Source organism: Panthera pardus, unplaced genomic scaffold (assembly GCF_024362965.1).
Source record: "Panthera pardus isolate Hobbes unplaced genomic scaffold, ASM2436296v1 HiC_scaffold_4, whole genome shotgun sequence".
Lineage (NCBI taxonomy): Eukaryota > Metazoa > Chordata > Mammalia > Carnivora > Felidae > Panthera > Panthera pardus.
Genome location: NW_026526969.1, coordinates 20,548,281 through 20,565,027, shown reverse-complemented (window position 1 = coordinate 20,565,027; position 16,747 = coordinate 20,548,281). Strand labels below are relative to the sequence as shown.

At 45.2% G+C, this 16,747-nt stretch overlaps 1 protein-coding gene across 8 annotated transcripts in view; it reads left to right on the top strand.

The window, feature by feature from the left end:
* Positions 1-16,747, top strand: part of ANKS3 (ankyrin repeat and sterile alpha motif domain containing 3) — a 33,564-nt gene that overhangs the window by 746 nt on the left and 16,071 nt on the right. For 5 of the 8 annotated variants that reach the window (XM_019468485.2, XM_019468484.2, XM_019468481.2 and 2 more), the window contains 4 exons: positions 2,415-2,586; positions 5,013-5,211; positions 5,407-5,528; positions 7,551-7,632. In XM_019468485.2, coding sequence (XP_019324030.2) covers positions 2,417-2,586; positions 5,013-5,211; positions 5,407-5,528; positions 7,551-7,632 — 573 coding nt within the window. In that variant the 5' untranslated portion in view covers positions 2,415-2,416. Of the gene's footprint in view, positions 1-2,414; positions 2,587-5,012; positions 5,212-5,332; positions 5,529-7,550; positions 7,633-16,747 lie in introns of those variants that run through there. The other 3 variants (XM_019468486.2, XM_019468487.2, XM_019468488.2) reach the window with 3 other exon arrangements.

The following is a 16,747-nucleotide window of genomic DNA, read 5'->3' as shown; positions in this document are numbered from 1 at the left end:
AGAGAGACCACATAGGGGCACCTGGCTGGCTCAGGCAGTTAAGCTTCCGACTCTTGGTCTCGGCTTATGACCGGCTGAGGTCATGATCTCATGGTTTGTGAGTTCGAGCCCCGCGTGGGGCTCCGTGCTGTGGCTGGAGAGCCTGCTTGAGATTCTCTCTCTCCTTTCTCTGGCCTTCCCCCACTTGTACTTTCTGTCTCTCAAAATAAATATATAAATAAACTTAATTTTTTTTAATGTCTTTATTTTTGAAGGGGAGAGAGACAGACTGTGAGTGGGAGAGGGGCAGAAAGAAAGGCAGACACAGAATCCGAAGGAGGCTCCAGGCTCTGAGCTGTCAGCACAGAGCCTGACCCGGGGCTCTAACCCACAAACCACGAGATCATGACCTGAGCCGAAGTGGGACTCTTAACCTACCGAGCCACCCAGGCACTCCTGTAAATAAATAAACTTTAAAAAATATATGAGAGACTGCATGGACTCCACTCTGGAGGAGGCATTTGGAGTAAAAGAGACCCACCTATAGGAGGCTCGAGGGATGTGTGGAAAGGGGCCCTGAACCGGCACTCAGCTTATTTGGGTTCTTACCCAGTATTTGTTGGCTTGGACTATTCAGGTTGGGGTTTTTTGCCTGCAGAGTGAGAAAGCTGGTTGATCTCAGGCCCTGCCAGTGTGAGGAGGTGGTGGTACCAGAACGTTGGGCTTTGCTCTGAACTTGGTTACCTACAGGCCCCATCATATGTACACATATTCTGGCCAAGGGCTTACAGATTCTTTGTCCCTCAGATTGGTGGCTTGTTGGTTGTTTGGCCATCTCAGCTGTTACCTGGAGTGTGGAAGCATTCTTTAGTAGAGACTGAGGTCCTAATGCATCTGTGAATTGCTGGAGTGCCTTTAGGCCATCTGAATGGACGTGACCCTCCTTTTCTCTTTTTGCTATACTTGTTTCCTTGTTCTCTCCCACCCATAGTAGGTAGGAGACAAATGTTACTTGGGGACCTTAAGGTTCTAATAGGAAGCTAATGGCCTGGCATTGATTTGGTTAGGATTTCCAGAATAAAGGTGTTTCATGGACTCCTCATCCTGGTATAGTGGCTCTCCAGGAACGTTCCACCACCCCACAAATTTTCCAGTGTATCACTCTCCCATCCCTCCTGTTTTCAAGGAATGTATGGGTGGATTCCTAGTCAGTCAACCTTTGCCAAACACCAATCACATCATAGTTTCTGTGCTGGGACTTACTTGTCTTTTCTTTTTAAAGATTTGTTTAAAATTTTTACATTAGGATGCTCCTGGGTGGCTCAGTCGGTTAAATGTCCGACTTCGGCTCAGGTCATGAACTCACCGTTCTTGAGTTTCAGCCCTGTGTTGGGCTCTGTGCCGAGAGCTCACAGCCTGGAGCCTGCTTCAATTTCTGTTTCCCTCTCTCTCTGCTCCTCCCCCGCTCACATTCTGTCTCTCTCTCTCTCTCCCAAAAATAAACAAGGATTAAAAAACATTTTTTTTTAAATAAAAAAAAAATGTTTACATTAAAATTCACTCATTTGGTGTTTGGGTCTATGAGTTTTGATTAACGTATAGAGTCAACATGTCTATCAACCAGTATATAGAACATTCCCCCCCAAATTCCCTCTTGCTGTCCCTTTGTGGTCCCCCCATTCCTAACCCCAGTCCCACTGATCTGTCCTCCAGCCCTTCCATTTTGTTTTTTCTAGAATGTCCTGTAAATGGAACCATAAAGTAGGTAGCCTTTGAGTCTGACTTCTTTAGCACAGTGAGTTTGATGTTCATTCATATGTTGTGTCTATTACTGTGTGTGTCAACTGTTTGTACCTTCTGCTTATTAGTAGCGTTCCAATATACGGCTGTGCCACTGTTTACTTATCCTTTCGTCCATGTGTGTTTAACAACAGCCCCTTGAGCTATGTCCCCATTAGCACAGAAGTAAAGACTGGAGATGGTAAATAGCGGAGCTAAATTTTGATATAACTCCCAAGTCCAGGCTTCTTTCCCACCACACCCAGGAGTTGATTAGGTCCAGTGACCCAATTAACGTTTCTTAACTGCCCATCCAAGAGGTTGTCAGGCTTCCTGAGTTCCTGGGGAATTCCCTTTGTAGAACTGGGGCCTGAGGGTTGGTGAAGGAAAGTGTCCACTGCAGTGTGTGACTCACCATATATGCTCCTTTCTTTGTGTCTGGTGACAAGCTCACCGGTATTAGAAGGATGGAGCTGCCCAAACCATATAGCACTTAATGATAATCTTCTAAGTCTGTCCCAGGAGTTGGCTGCATTGAGTGGCAGTCTGCTAGGATAGTGCCCAGCCGCCTACTGCAGGTGGGAGTGTGACCATCCTGTTCTGTTCCCTGGAACAACCAGGAAGGAACGCTCTAACCCCTCGATCTCCCTCCACAGTGATGTCGGAGCTCAGCGATGAAGCCAGTGAGCCAGAACTCCTGAACTGCAGCTTGTCCATGTGGCATGGGCTGGGTGCTCAGGTCGGCCGGGAGGAGCTGGCCGTCCCCTTGGATCTTCACACAGCTGCTTCCATTGGCCAATATGAAGTGGTGAAGGAATGTGTGCAGCGGTAAGAGACCTTGGGAAATGTTCCTGCTCAGATTTTGAGTACCGTCTCTGTGGCTTCAGATCCCAGGTAGGGCTGTCAGTGAGCTTATGGGGCCTTGCACACAGTCGCAGACATGGAACACACCGAGATATGTCCCTGTCTCTGTCGGACAGCTGTCACTAATGATTTAGGCTGGACACGAATAAGTCCGTTTTTACTCCTAAGAAGAAAACGACAGTTTGGGCTTTTTTCATAAGCTTATGAATCATTTCAGACTTTTGTTAACTATAGTCATTTTATGGTTTTTACTAATTGCAGAAGTGCTCAGACAAAACAAAAATAAAGTTAGAAAGTGATGCCCTGTGGCCTCCTTTCCCCAGGAGATTCATTTTTATCCCTTGTGCCTTCCTGTCACTCTGGCTTCTACCATAGAGGAGGAGGAGGTGGGGTTCATCTTCCTCTCTGGGGATTGCCACCTGACTGCCACCTGCAGTCTTACACATGTGTTAATTTAGTTTTTGGAAAAGGACCAATCTCCTTGCCTCCACCCCCTTACATCCACCTCATTGTTTCTGTTTCTCATTGACAACTAGGAGAAACCATCTATGTCTATATCTACGTGTGCCTGTTTCAGTTCCTGGGGAGCCAGAGCAAAGCCTTGTATAAGCCCTGGGTTTCTGGTTCCTAAGTCATAACTGCCTCTTATAAATATGTGGCCAGTTAAGTACAAGTATAGCACTGTGGTAAGACATAATGTTTTGTACTCCTGTACCAGGTGGCTTTTGGAATGTTAGCTGGATACACAAGCAGCACATTCCCTCACGGGGTCACTGAGACCCCAGTTACAACTTTGCTCCTTTGGCGTTCTTGGGTTTTTAAGCCTTTGGGTGTACTGTTTAAATGCATAGTCCAGGAAGGCGCCTGGGTGGCTCAGTCGGTTGGACGTCCGACTTCGGCTCAGATCATGATCTCACAGTTTGTGGGTTTGAGCCCCGCATCGGGCTCTGTGCTGACAGCTCGGAGCCTGGAGCCTACTTCAGATTCTGTGTCTCCCTCTCTCTCTGCCCCTCCCCCACTCTCAGTCTGCGTCTCTCAAAAATAAATAGAACATTACAAAAATTAATAAATGCACAGTCTGGAATGGCTCCACAGGGGAGAGGGGAAGTGTTTGTGCTCTGGTTGGGACTGTAGCCCTAGCTGACACCAAGGCTGCTGACAGTAAGCAGACTGGGACCTGAAGCGTGTAGAGGCATCAGAAGGGAGGCTTGGGCCCAACTGGACATGTCAGAGCCTCAGAGACACTCTGTGGAGGGCTGGGCTCTTCTCCACATGGAATTGAGCCACCAGCGAAGGTCATCTGGCCAGGATGGACTGGTCTCTGTGCGCTCTCCCAGCCAGTGGCTACCATTGCATTCCTGGGATCAGGACCTTCTGGAATGGCTGCATGGGTATCCCGGAGTGAATAGAAGGTGCTAGCAAATGGAACATAATTGTCTGGCGTGGCTTCTTGTGTCCAAACCTCTGAGAGGTATAGACTGTGGGTTGACTGTCAGACTGGACTGCCAGATGCTGGCTTTCAGCTGTGGCAACGAGAGCATCGCCTACCTCCACTGGAGGCTGGGATTGTGCAAGAGGAAAGCTGTGGGGCATGAACCATGCAGGGTGTTCTGGAAGTAGATGTTATTTCTATGCCCCAGGCCCAAACTCTGGGGTAGGAAGCCCATAATTTTTTTTCCTGGGGGAAATGCTTCTTTAGAATTTTGGTGGAAATCAATGAAAAAGATAGGATCCTCTGGGTACTGATTTTCCAAGAATGTTTTTGTAGGATGAGGTGACAAGGGAGAAATCTTACCCATTGTCTGAGTCCCTTCTCCTTTCCTTTCCACCCAGCACCGGACTAGCAGATCCTGGTCTGTTGGAAGGCAATCAAGGCTCCGGGTCACAGTTTCTTGACCTTGGCACTCCTGACAATCTAAGCCAGATCATTCTCTGTTGGGAGGCTGACTTGTGCATGCAGGATATTTAGCGGCATCCCTGGCCTCCACCCCCTAGATGCCAGTAGCTTTTCCTTATGCACTTGTGAACCAGTAATGTGTCCAGACTTTGCCAAATGTCTCCTGGGGGGCAGAATCCCCGGTTGAGAACCATCTGTGTTGCTGGGGGTAGGAAAGAAGAGAATTGCTGGCCTTGGGATAGGAGGAGGGGCCAATGAGATTGTGCAGTTGGAGGAGGAAGATAGCCCTGTGGACTTTGCAGAGGCAGCTGTACAGCAAACCTAACTGTTCCCCTGTCTTCCTCCCCTCCCCTATGATGTCCAGCGTGGCAGATAACTTCTGCTTCCTGGCTGTACTTCCCCCTCTTTGTCTTGGCCTGGCCTTGCCACTGGCTTTGGTAAACCTCACACGTGAGATGGCGGGACACGTCTAGCATATCTTGCATTTGTTTAGGAGAGAGTTAGATTTGAATAAGAAGAATGGTGGTGGCTGGACCCCGCTGATGTACGCTTCCTACATTGGACACGATACCATCGTGCACCTGCTGCTTGAGGCGGGGGTGAGTGTGAATGTGCCGACCCCGGAAGGGCAGACTCCACTGATGCTGGCTTCCAGCTGTGGCAACGAGAGCATCGCCTACTTTCTCCTCCAGGTGAGCTACGAGGGGACTCAGGCTCAGAAATGTGCGGGGCTCCCGGCTCTGGCAGAGACGTGAACCACCGCAGACCATGGTGTGCGTGTGCGTGTTCGTGTAATCACTTTGATTCTTGCAGTGTGACGGCCTGGAGGGCGCCCGCCCCACACAGAGGAGCTGAGGCTGTAACGAGCATTCTGTGTTCTCTTGAAGCAAGGTGCCGAGCTGGAAATGAAGGACATTCAAGGCTGGACTGCCCTCTTCCACTGCACCAGCGCTGGGCACCAGCAGATGGTCAAGTTCCTTTTGGACAGTGGAGCGAATGCCAACGTGAGGTGATTACCAGGTCTTTGGTGGTCGCTCTGACTCTGAGGAGGGCAGCTGGAGAGGCTAGAGTGCAGAGTAGCCCCTGCCTTGGGCAGAGGGGACAGTCCTGTCCAGGCATGGGGAGCTTGAGGATAGGCTGAGCTTTTTCCTGCATCTGTCAGGGGACATTGGGTCCAGCACTTTAAGTGCTCTGAGTCTCATTTTCTTCCTTCCTTCCTTTCTCTTTTTTTATTAACTTTTCAAAATATTTATTTATTTTTGAGAGACAGAGACAGAGTGTGAGCAGGACAAGGGCGGAGAGAGAGGGGGAGACACATAATCCGAAGCAGGCTCAGGCTCCCAGCTGTCAACACAGAGTCCAAACCCACGAACTGCGAGATCATGACCTGAGCCACAGTCGGACGCTTAACCGACTGAGCCACTCAGGTGTCCCTCTTTTTTTTTTTTTTTTTTTTTTTTAATGTTTATTTATATTTGAGAGAGAGAGAGCACAAGCAGGTGAGGGGCAGAGAGAGGAGGACAGAGACTCTTAAACGGTCTCTGTGCCAACAGCAGGGAGCCAGATGTGGCTCAAACTTGTGAACCGCGAGATCTTGACCTGAGCCGAAGTCACTTAACTGACCGAGTCACCCAGGCGTCACTGAGCCTGAAAACTGGAGATGGCAATACCTGTGTCATGGAGTTGTTAGAAAAATTACATGTTCTGTCACACATCAGGGGCCTGGGCCTGGCATTGTGAATGGCACTCCGTTTACATGCATTAAATGCTAACTCCTTTCTCCTTCTTGCCTTTGTCTGTGTTGGGTGAGGTGATGCTTTGAAAGCAGTCATGAGTTTTGTAAGCCGGAAGGGGTGTTGTCGTCCAAAGCATGTCACAGCGATAATCCCCTTTCAGCACAGCAAGTACCACCCCGCATCCACCTGACACTGCGCACGCCCCTGGCTGAAGCCATCTCTTACAAGATACACACCACCGTTTCATATGCCACTGAGGAAGAAGCGCCACTGATTGAAATGCCACTTGCCTGTTGATTTTAAGATAAATTCTGGCTTCAGAGATGTTAAAATGCAAAAATGGTGTATCTTACAACGGATGAAACCCAGGATTTAGCTTGGTTCCTGTCTTCTAGACCAGTCTGAAGGGAAGTGAGGGTCAGAGGGCAGCTGTAGGCAGTGCTGAGCAAATTGTAAGCAAACCCCAAAATAAGCATCAGATACTAGGCAAACTAAGGACAAGGTAGATGGTTGGTCCTGGAGCTTTTGGGAGGGTTTCTGGAAGATGTTGAGCTCAAGGCATAGGATCTGGATAGGTGGAAGGGAGACGCTGGCTTTCGGTGTGCAGTGAAGGGCAACAGTTGCTTTCGGCTTGTAATTAAAATGGAAATTTAAGAGGTGGCAAGTGGAAGCAGCTTAGGAGTGATTATCGGGGGCACCTGGGTGGCTCATTCAGTTAAGCGTCCTACTCTTGGTGTTGGCTTAGGTCATGATCTCACGGTCATGAGATTGAGACCCATGTTGGCCTCTGTGCTGACAACGTCGAGCTTGCTTGGGATTCTCTCCCTCCCTGTCTCTCTGCCCCTCTCCTGCTCTCTGTCTCCCCCCCTTTTTTTTTTTTTTTTAATTTTTAAATTTATTTATTTACTTTGAGAGCGTGAGTGGCAGAGGGGCAGAGAGAGAGGGAGACAGAGAATGCCAAGCAGGATTGAACTCACAAAACCATAAAATCATGACCTGAGCTGAAACTAAGAGTTGGACGCTTAACCGACTGAGCCACCCGAGTGCCCCCTCTTTCTCTGTCTCTGTCTCTCTCAAATAAATAAACTTAAAAAACGGGTAGAACCAGAAGAATTTATGAGGCTGATGTGTTAATGTGAACTTTTTCACATCTCTCTGTTGGTTCTGGGGAGAGGGAGACCTCTGTGCTTAGGGAAGGGTGACTTTGCACCGGCTTGGTCTTGTCTGCAGCAGGGAAGCTTCTGCGTGGCAAACTTCTCTCCAATAATTGTCTGACCATGGCCTCTGTCTTGTAGGGAACCAGTATATGGATTTACTCCTTTGATGGAAGCAGCTGCCTCTGGCCATGAAATAATTGTGCAGTATTTTCTCAATCATGTAAGTGACCCTGATTGTTAGCTTACACTTTAGTCACAGCAGGTGAGGAATCCTCTCCTTGAAGTATGAGCCATCAGAGTTTTCTGCTGCACAGAAGTAGCCGCTTTCTATTTATTGAGCACGTTTTCATCGTATCTGTGGATGCCAAGTGTTGTGTGGCACTCAGGTACAGTGGTGAGTAAAAATAGACACCTGTTCCTGTAATGCCATCATTTCAAAACTGTGGAAAATATGTTTTAGAAAGTAAATAATTTATCCCATTACTTAAAAACATTAGAGTAAGAATGCTAAGATCTTCGTCCCTTTTCAGCCACCCCCTGCTTCTCCCCAAGGTGCCCACTTGGTTTCAGGCAGCCCCAGACTCTTCTGCTTAGGAAGGTGTACCTGTAGACAAGTATAAACACAGTGCTTTCCATTTTGAGCAGAGTGGGATTCTACTGTGTATTTACTCTGCAGCTTTTAGAAGATCACTTAATATGCAATAGACCTTTTTTTCCTTCTACAGTATATATGGGTGTAACTAATCAGTTCCATAGTAGTTGAGATTTAGGTTTCTTACATTTTACAGTTATAAACAGTGCTCTAGAGACCCTCTCTGTACAGGGAACTTTGGCTTGCGTGCAGGTATTTCTGTATATTGTATTTCTGTAGGAGGGGTTGCAGGCATTCACATGTTAATTTTTTTAATGTTTTTTTTTTTTTTAATCAATTTTTGAGAGAGTGCAAGTCGGGGAGAGGTAGAGAGAGAGGGGGACAGAGGATCTGAAGCAGGCTCCACGCTGACAGCAGCAAGCCCGATGTGGGACTTGAATCCACAAACCGTGAGATCATGATCTGATCCAAAGTCGGACACTCAATGGACTGAGCCACCCATGCCGCTCCAACTCACATGTTGAATTGTAAATCAAAACTACTGGGACGTCTGTAACATAAAAAGACAGACAGTAATAATTGGGTGAGGATGTGGACAGTTGGAAGCCTCACACACTGCTGACAGGAATGTAAAACGATGCAGCCTATTGGGAAAACCGTCCGGCAGTTTCTCAAACAGTTAAACATAAAGCCACTCTCCTCCGTATCTACCCCCAGGGAATTGAAAACAGGTCCACACAAACACTTAACACACAATGTCCATAGCAGTGTTTTTTCGCTGTAACCAAAAGGTGGAAATCCACATGTCCATCAACCGATAAATGGATAAGTAAAATGTGGTCTTTCCACACAATGGAATGTTATTGAGCCATAAAAAGGAGTAAAGTTCTGACACCTATTACAACATGGACCTTGAAAATACTACTGAGTGATAAGAGCCAGGCACAAAGGACCACATATTGTATGATTCTTTATATTTGAAATGTCCTGAATGAGCAAATCTGTAGAGATAGAAAGTAGATTAATGATGGCCTAGGGCCAGCAGCAGCGGGTGGGAAGGGATGATGAGAGATGGGAGTATTGGAGAGAGGGTAGTATTTAAGGGGTACAGGATCTCTTTTCAGGGTGCGGGAAATGTTCTGAAATTGATTGTGGTGATGGCTGCGTGCCTCTGAATTATACATTGTAGGTGGGTGAATTGCATGGTACGTGAATTATATCTTAATAAAGTTGTTAAAAAAGTTCAGGAGAAATAGAAGTCCTAACAAATTCCCACTGAAGGGTGGTCTCTTGCCTCCCCACCAGTATTATGTGAAGGTGCCCATTTTCTCACGTCTTCACCAGCTCAGGAACTTAGTCGTGTTAAGTTTCCGCCAATGTGGTGACAGAAATGTGGTATCTTGTTTGGGTTTGTACTTATTAGTGAAGTTGAGCATTTAAAGATACATTTATTGGCCAATTTGTATTTTTTTTATGAGTTTTTTCTATTTTGGGGCCTACTTTATTGGATAGTTTGTGTTTTACTTACTCATTGGTAGAAACTTGAACATAATACAATGTTAATAGGCTGTTTTTCTTTGAAAAAGAATTTGGGGATAGTACACTTACATGAGACGGGGGTACAGGGAGCTGCCTGCCCCCTTTGCTGCAACCTGCTTCTCAGCTTGATTTTTTTTTTTTTTTTTTTAACTGTCTGTTGGGGAGATTGTTCTGTATTAGTGTATGTTAAGCTCTCTTCTCTCTCTCTTTTCATGGCGGCACAGCACTCCCTTGTAGGGATGGATCAGAGATTTGACAGTGGTCTGTGGATGAAATTAGGTCGTTGTCAGCCATTTGGTGTCACACACAGTGCCGTGGAGACTTTCTGCACATACATCTCTGCACACGTGTGTGACCACATCTGTCTGGTTGAGTACTGAAGGTGGAATTTTGCGTGGAGTGTAAGTACAGTCTTAACATAGGTGTTGCTCACTTGCCATCTGAAGAACAAACTGTACAAGCTTCCATTCTCTCCACAGTAGCAAGAATTATGAACCTTAAATTTTGATTACTTATTTTTGAGAGAGAGAGACAGACAGACAGGATGCAAGTGGGGGTGGAGCGGAGAGAGAGACACACACACAGAATCTGAAGCAGGCTCCAGGCTCCGCGCTGACAGCACGGAGCCGGACACAGGGCTTGAACCCATGAACCGTGAGATCATGACCTGAGCTGAAGTCGGATGCTTAGCCAACTGAGCCACCCAGGATCCCCTCTTTCCTTTTTTTTTTTTTAATGTTTATTTATTTTGAGAGAGAGTGCATATGAGTGGGGGTGGGGCAGAGAACCCTAAGCAGGCTCCATGCTCAGCACAGAGCCCGCCGCAGAGTTTGATCCCACAATTGTGAGATCAAGACCTGAGCTGAAATGAAGAGTCGTATGCTTAACTGACTGAGCCACCCAGGCCCCCCCCTTGAAGTACTGTCAACATACAGAAAAGTACAGAAGATAAATCTAATACCACCCACATGATCCCAGGGTGACCTCTCTGCAGATGTTGCTCTGTACCTTTCCTGTCCCTGAGTTTATACTTTCACCACGCACTGTGTGACCTCAAGGAATGCACAGGTTGTTTTATATATTTTATTTTATTTTTTATTTTTTTTGTTTTTTATTTTTTAACGTTTGTTTATTTATTTTTGAGACAGAGAGAGACAGAGCATGAACAGGGGAGGGTCAGAGAGAGAAGGAGACACAGAATCTGAAACAGGCTCCAGGCTCTGAGCTGTCAGCACAGAGGCCGACGCGGGGCTTGAACTCACGAACCGCGAGATCATGACCTGAGCCGAAGTCGGACACTTGACCTACTGAGCCACCCAGGCGCCCCTGTTTTATGTATTTTAAAGATACATGTAAATAACATGTCAGACTGTTACATGTCATTCAACAGAGTTCTGGTACTTGGAGATACAGTTCATTCATTTTGACAGCTCTGTGTATGTTGAACGTAAGAGTATTTTACATTTTATTCATTCCTTAGTGGACATTTAAGTTGTTTCCACTTTGCTATTGTTGACAGGGCTGTGGTTCTCGTTTTTTACTTGTCCTCTTGAGCATGTGTGGAGGGATTTTAAAGAAATCAGAATATATTCTTCAAGTAGAATTTTTTTGTGTGTAGGGTGGGTGAATCTTTACCAGACAGTGTTAACTGACTTTCCTGATTTATGTTCTGATCGTTGTAGCTCTCATCCCCTATGCCCTCAATAACACTTGGTACACTGTCAGATGAGCTGTCTCCTGTTTTTGCCTTTCTCTGATTTCTGGTGAGGTTGAGCATTGTTTCACATATCTATCAGCCATTTGGGCTTTCTTTTTGCAAATAATTGTTCTCTGAAGGTAATTGCACTCTTAAGACCTAGCATAAGGTGAAGAATAGATGAGTATGAGCTCAGACCTGTAAAAAGCATAACCTCTGCTTCTGAGTTGAGAGTTTGATTTCAAGTAAGGTAGAACTGGAAGTCATGAGACATTCACATAGTTTTTTAAGTGGAAAACACATTGGAAAGTCAGAGACTTTAGGTGATTTGTCTACCATGCAGATTATGCCCCTCACTTGGTACCTTTATTCCCCAGCTGGGTGTGAGATTGTCTGTTGTAGGCAACTTGTTTTGAGGGGCAACAAATTGAATTGGATTTCTTTTGAAAATTTTTTGAAATTTTGAAATAATTTCAGACTTAAATGTCAAAAGAATGCAAAAAATTTCTGTGCCTTCATTAGATTCCCCAAATATTAACATTTCATCTCGTTTTCTTTATTTAGTCTCTCTTTATATACATATTATCTTTTTAGAACCATTTGAAAGTAAGTTGCTGACATAATGCCCTTTTTCCCCCTCAGTACTTTAGTATGTATTTCCTAAAAAACAGTTTTGTCTTTCATAATCACATACAGCAATCAAACTCTGGAAATCAACTCTGAGTTCTCCCTCTAGAGCACTAATCGGGAGTAGAAGGTGTTGGTCGATTCAGCATGATTGCTTTCTGGCTGATGGTGGTGGGCACTGCTGGGAGCCTGTGGCTGATGGCCAGGTTGTTCCTCTGCTGGCGAGGCCGTGTGGCTAGGCCTGCATAGATGCTCCTTTGCTCCTCATTCCCTGTAGATTGCCTCCTGCTCAGTCATGGTTAGATCTCAGGGAGCCAGAGGGGCGGGCCCTCCAGAGCCAGTCCCCGGTCCTGGAGACAGAGAACTGCATGAGGCTGGACACTCTGTGCTCTGCAAGGACAGGAGAGGGCTGTAGCTGCCTCCCTTGTACCCCGTTCCCCTTCCTTCTGGGAGGGCCGGGCCCTCACAGCTCCACCAGTCATGTCCTTCTCTAGTAATATGTTACGTACATTATAAAAGAGGAAGAAAAACCAAAACATTGTAAAGGATGGATAAAAATATCATATTTTCTTCTCTCATCTCAGGGACCTTGTCCTGAGTTCTATTTTCTTCCTCATTTAGTCACTAAGGAATAGCATTACTGCTTTTTTCCCTTTCCTGTAGTCTGAGGTTGAAGTCTTCCAAGCTTAAAAACAAATGATAGTTGAAACCCTGCAGTAAAGATGGTGTCGTTTGTTTTGGTTGAAACGTTTGGGTTCTTTCTATCAAATTGAAACTAGAAATTCTCCCTCTTTCCCTCCCCCAGTTTTACTGAGCTAGAACTGACAAACATCCCTGTTGTAAGTGTAGGGTGTGCAGTGTTGTGATTTCACTTCCATGGATTGTCAAGTGATGACCACGTATTCGGCGAGCGTCCACATCTTACGTAGACACAGACACAGATTGTTTCCTTGTGACGAGAACTCCGGATTTACTCTCCACAACTTCGATATATGTCATATGGCAATGTTCACTGCAGTCATCGTAAACTGCTTATAACTGGAAATTTGTGCCTTTTGACTACCTTCGTTCCATTTCCCCTTCTAGACCCGTCTAGAAATGATCTTTGAAGGCTGAAGGTTTCATAGCTGATTTCTAACTAGAGCTCTTGAAAGTGGGGGATTATAGAAAGTAAAACTCAGTTAAGGTCTTGTAAAAATGCAGTTTTGTCCTACTAGGGGACCTGTGATAATCACCTTTTATACTAGGCTCAACCAAGCTTGTCAGTTGATCATGGGTTTTCAAAATAAGGCAGAAGAGTACATAAATGAATGTTTATTGTACAGTGGTATATACCTGCTATAAAAGAATTAGAAAGTACAGTGAAGCAAAAAGAAATCCAAAACTATTCCTAATCTCATCACCCAGATATCACACATGTTAATAACTCATTGAGTATCCTGATTTTTTTTTTGTAAGTTTATTTATTTATTTTGAAAGAGAGAATCCCAGGCAGGCTCTGCACTGTCAGCACAGAACCGATACGGGGCTCGAACTCATGAAAACTCTGAGATCATGACCTAAGCTCAAGTTTGGACATGTAACTGACTGAGCCTCCTGGGTGCTCCCTCCTGTTTTTTTTTTAAATAAATATTTTAAGTTAAAGTGGAGTCCTGTTATACAAAACGTTTTGTAATATGCTTTTTTTTTTCTCTTCACGATGTCTTGGGCACCCCGTCCATATTAATACGTATATACTTGGACCTGTCATATAAATGGGGGACTGGTGTTCCACTTTACAGATCTCACTTAGTTCACTGATTTCTCATTTTAGGGTCTTCATGGTTTTGACCATGCTAAATGCTGATGGGAACATCCCAAATGTTAGCGTATGTCCTTAATTATTTCCTGAGGCCAAATTCCTGGAAGTGGAATTGCTGGGTCAGAGGTGTGTACACGTTTAATGTTTGCTGGTTTATCCTCCAGAGCACTGAGCCTCATTGGTTCCGCCCTCAGACACCAGACTGCTGGGTTGAAGCTTTTAAAATGGAAAGCTCGTTTTTTTATACTTTTAAAGTAAGCGTGCTCATGAGTAGTGAACTTAGAAACGAAGGAAGATTAGGAAGATGGAAGATTATTTTTGAGAGAGAGAGAGGGACAGAGCATGAGCAGGGGAGGGGCAGAGAGAGAGGGAGACACAGAATCCGAAGCAGGCTCCAGGCTCTGAGCTGGCAGCACAGAGCCTGACATGGGGCTTGAACCCATGAACCATGAGATCATGACCTGAGTGGAAATCAAGAGTTGGGCACTTAACTGGCTGAGCCCCCCAGGCACCCCTAATCATGTTCCTTTTTGCTTAATCTTTTATTTTTAAAATATTTTTTCCACTCTTCTTGAGATAAAATTGACATACAGCATTATGTAAGTTTAAGGTGTGCTACATAATGATTTGAATTTTGTGTATATTGTGTGTAATACCACAGTAAGTTAACATCCATCACCTCTCATAGTTACAAACTTTTTCCTTGTTAAATAGCTTTTGTTTGTTTGTTTGTTTGTTTGTGAGAGAGAGAGAGAGAGAGAGAGAGAGAGAGAGAGAGAGACTGAACACAAGCAGGGGAGGAGCAGAGAGAATCCCAGGTAGTCCCTGTGTTGTCAGTGCAGAGCTCGACATGGGGCTCGATCTCATGACCCATGAGATCGTGACCTGAGTGGAAATCAAGAGTCGGACACTTAAGTGACTGAGCCCCACAGGTGCCCTTAAATAGCTTTTTATCAATGATTTAATAACTTCTTTGTGCCTTTCCATGAACCTGTAAAAGTGCATAAACAAATAAGGTCTGAAAAATATTTTAAAATATAAAACTTGTCTTAAATCCTCAATAATAGCAATATGGTGTGGAAATCCTCCTATAATTTATGAATGTGCAGGGACACCTCATTTTATTGTTTTACTGTATTGAATTTCGCAAATGCTGCATTTTTTTTTCAGATTGAAGGTTTGTGGAGACTCTGCTTCAAGCAAATCTGTTGATGCCATTTTTGTAACAGCATTTGCTCACTTTATGTCTCTGGGTCACATTTTATTTTTAGTTTTTATTTATTTATTTATTTTGAGAGAGAGAGTATACAAGCTGGGGAGGGGCAGAGAGAAGGAGAGACAGAGTCCCAAGCAGGTTCTATGCCACCAGCAGAGAGCCCAGTGTGGGGCTCAAACTCACAAACTGTGAAATCATGACCTGAGCTGAGATCAAGAGTGGGACGCTTAACCAACTGCACCACCCAGGTGCCCCTTGGGTCACATTTTAGTAGTTCCCACAGTATTTCAAATTTTTTCGTTACTGTCATACTTGTTATGGTTATCTATAGTTAGTGATTATGACTTGCTGGAAAGCCAGTTGATACCTTTTTTTTTAGCAGAAAGTGTTTGTTTGTTTGTTTGTTTGTTTGTTTGTTTGTTTAAATAAGCTCTATGCTCAACATGGGGGTTGAACTCACAACCCTGAGATCATGCTAAACTGACTGAAGCAAGCAGGTACCCCAATAAAGTTTGTTTTTTTTTTTTAATGTTTTAAATGTTTATTTCCTTTTGAGAGAGAGAGACAGACTGCCAGCTGGGAGGTGAGGGGAGGTGGCGAGCAGAGAGAAAGGGAGACACAGATTCTGAAGCAGGCTCCAGGCTCTGAACCGTCAGCACAGAGCCCAATGTGGGGCTCGAACCCACAAACTGCGAGATCATGACCTGAGCTAAAGTAGGACGCTTAACCGACAGCCACCCAGGCGCCCCTCCCAATAAAGTATTTTTTAATTTAGGTATATACATTGTTTTTTCGTTTTGTTTTGTTTTGTTTTGTTTTGTTTTCAGAGAGAGAGCGAGCACTGGGGGAGGAGCAGAGGGAGCGGGAGAGAGAGAATCTTAAGCAGGCTCCACTCCCAGTGCAGAGCCCAACTTCGGGCTCAGTGTCACAACTGTGAGATCATGACCTGAACCAAGATCAAGAGTCCAGCTCTTAACCAACTGAGCCGCCCAGGTGCCCCCATGTTGTTGTTTTTTAGACATAATGCACACTTAATATACGACCACCGTATAGTGTAAATACAACTTTTATATGCACTGGGAAACCAAAAAATTCACTTGACTTGGTTTGTTGCGATCCTTTCCCGCAGCAGTCTGGAACTGCACCTGTGGTGTCTCTGAGGTGTGCCTGTATAATGTATACATTGTCATGATTTTTTTTCTTATTTATTTTGAGAGAGAGCAAGCAGGGAAGGGGCAGAGAGAGAGGGAGAAAGTCAAGAGTCAGACACTCAACTGACAGAGCCACTTAGGTACCCCCATATTTTCATGATGTTAAAAAATCTATGGGGGCACCTGGGTGGCTCAGTCGGTTAAGCGGCCGACTTCAGCTCAGGTCGTGATTTCGCCGTCTGTGAGTTTGAGCCCCGCGTCGGGCTCTGTGCTGACAGATAGCTCAGAGCCTGGAGCCCGTTTCAGATTCTGTGTCTCCCTCTCTCTGACCCTCCCCGTTCATGCTCTGTCTCTCTCTGTCTGAAAAATAAATAAACGTTAAAAAAAAAAAAAAATAATCTGTGGGGCGCCTGGGTGGCTCAGTTGGTTGGGCCTCCAACTTCGGCTCACGGTCATGATCTCATGGTTGGGGTCGAGCCCTGCACCGGGCTCTGTGCTGACAGCTCAGAGCCTGGACCCTGCTTCGGATTCTGTGTCTCCCTCTCTCTCTGCCCATGCCCCACTTGTGCGCTCAAGCTCATGCTCTCCCTCTCTTTCTCTCTCAAAGAATAAAAAAACATATAAATGAAAATAATATAACCTATAGGCTTAAAAACAGCCAAACAATAAAACTTACAGGAAAATCAATAGAAATTTTAGGAATATGCATTAAA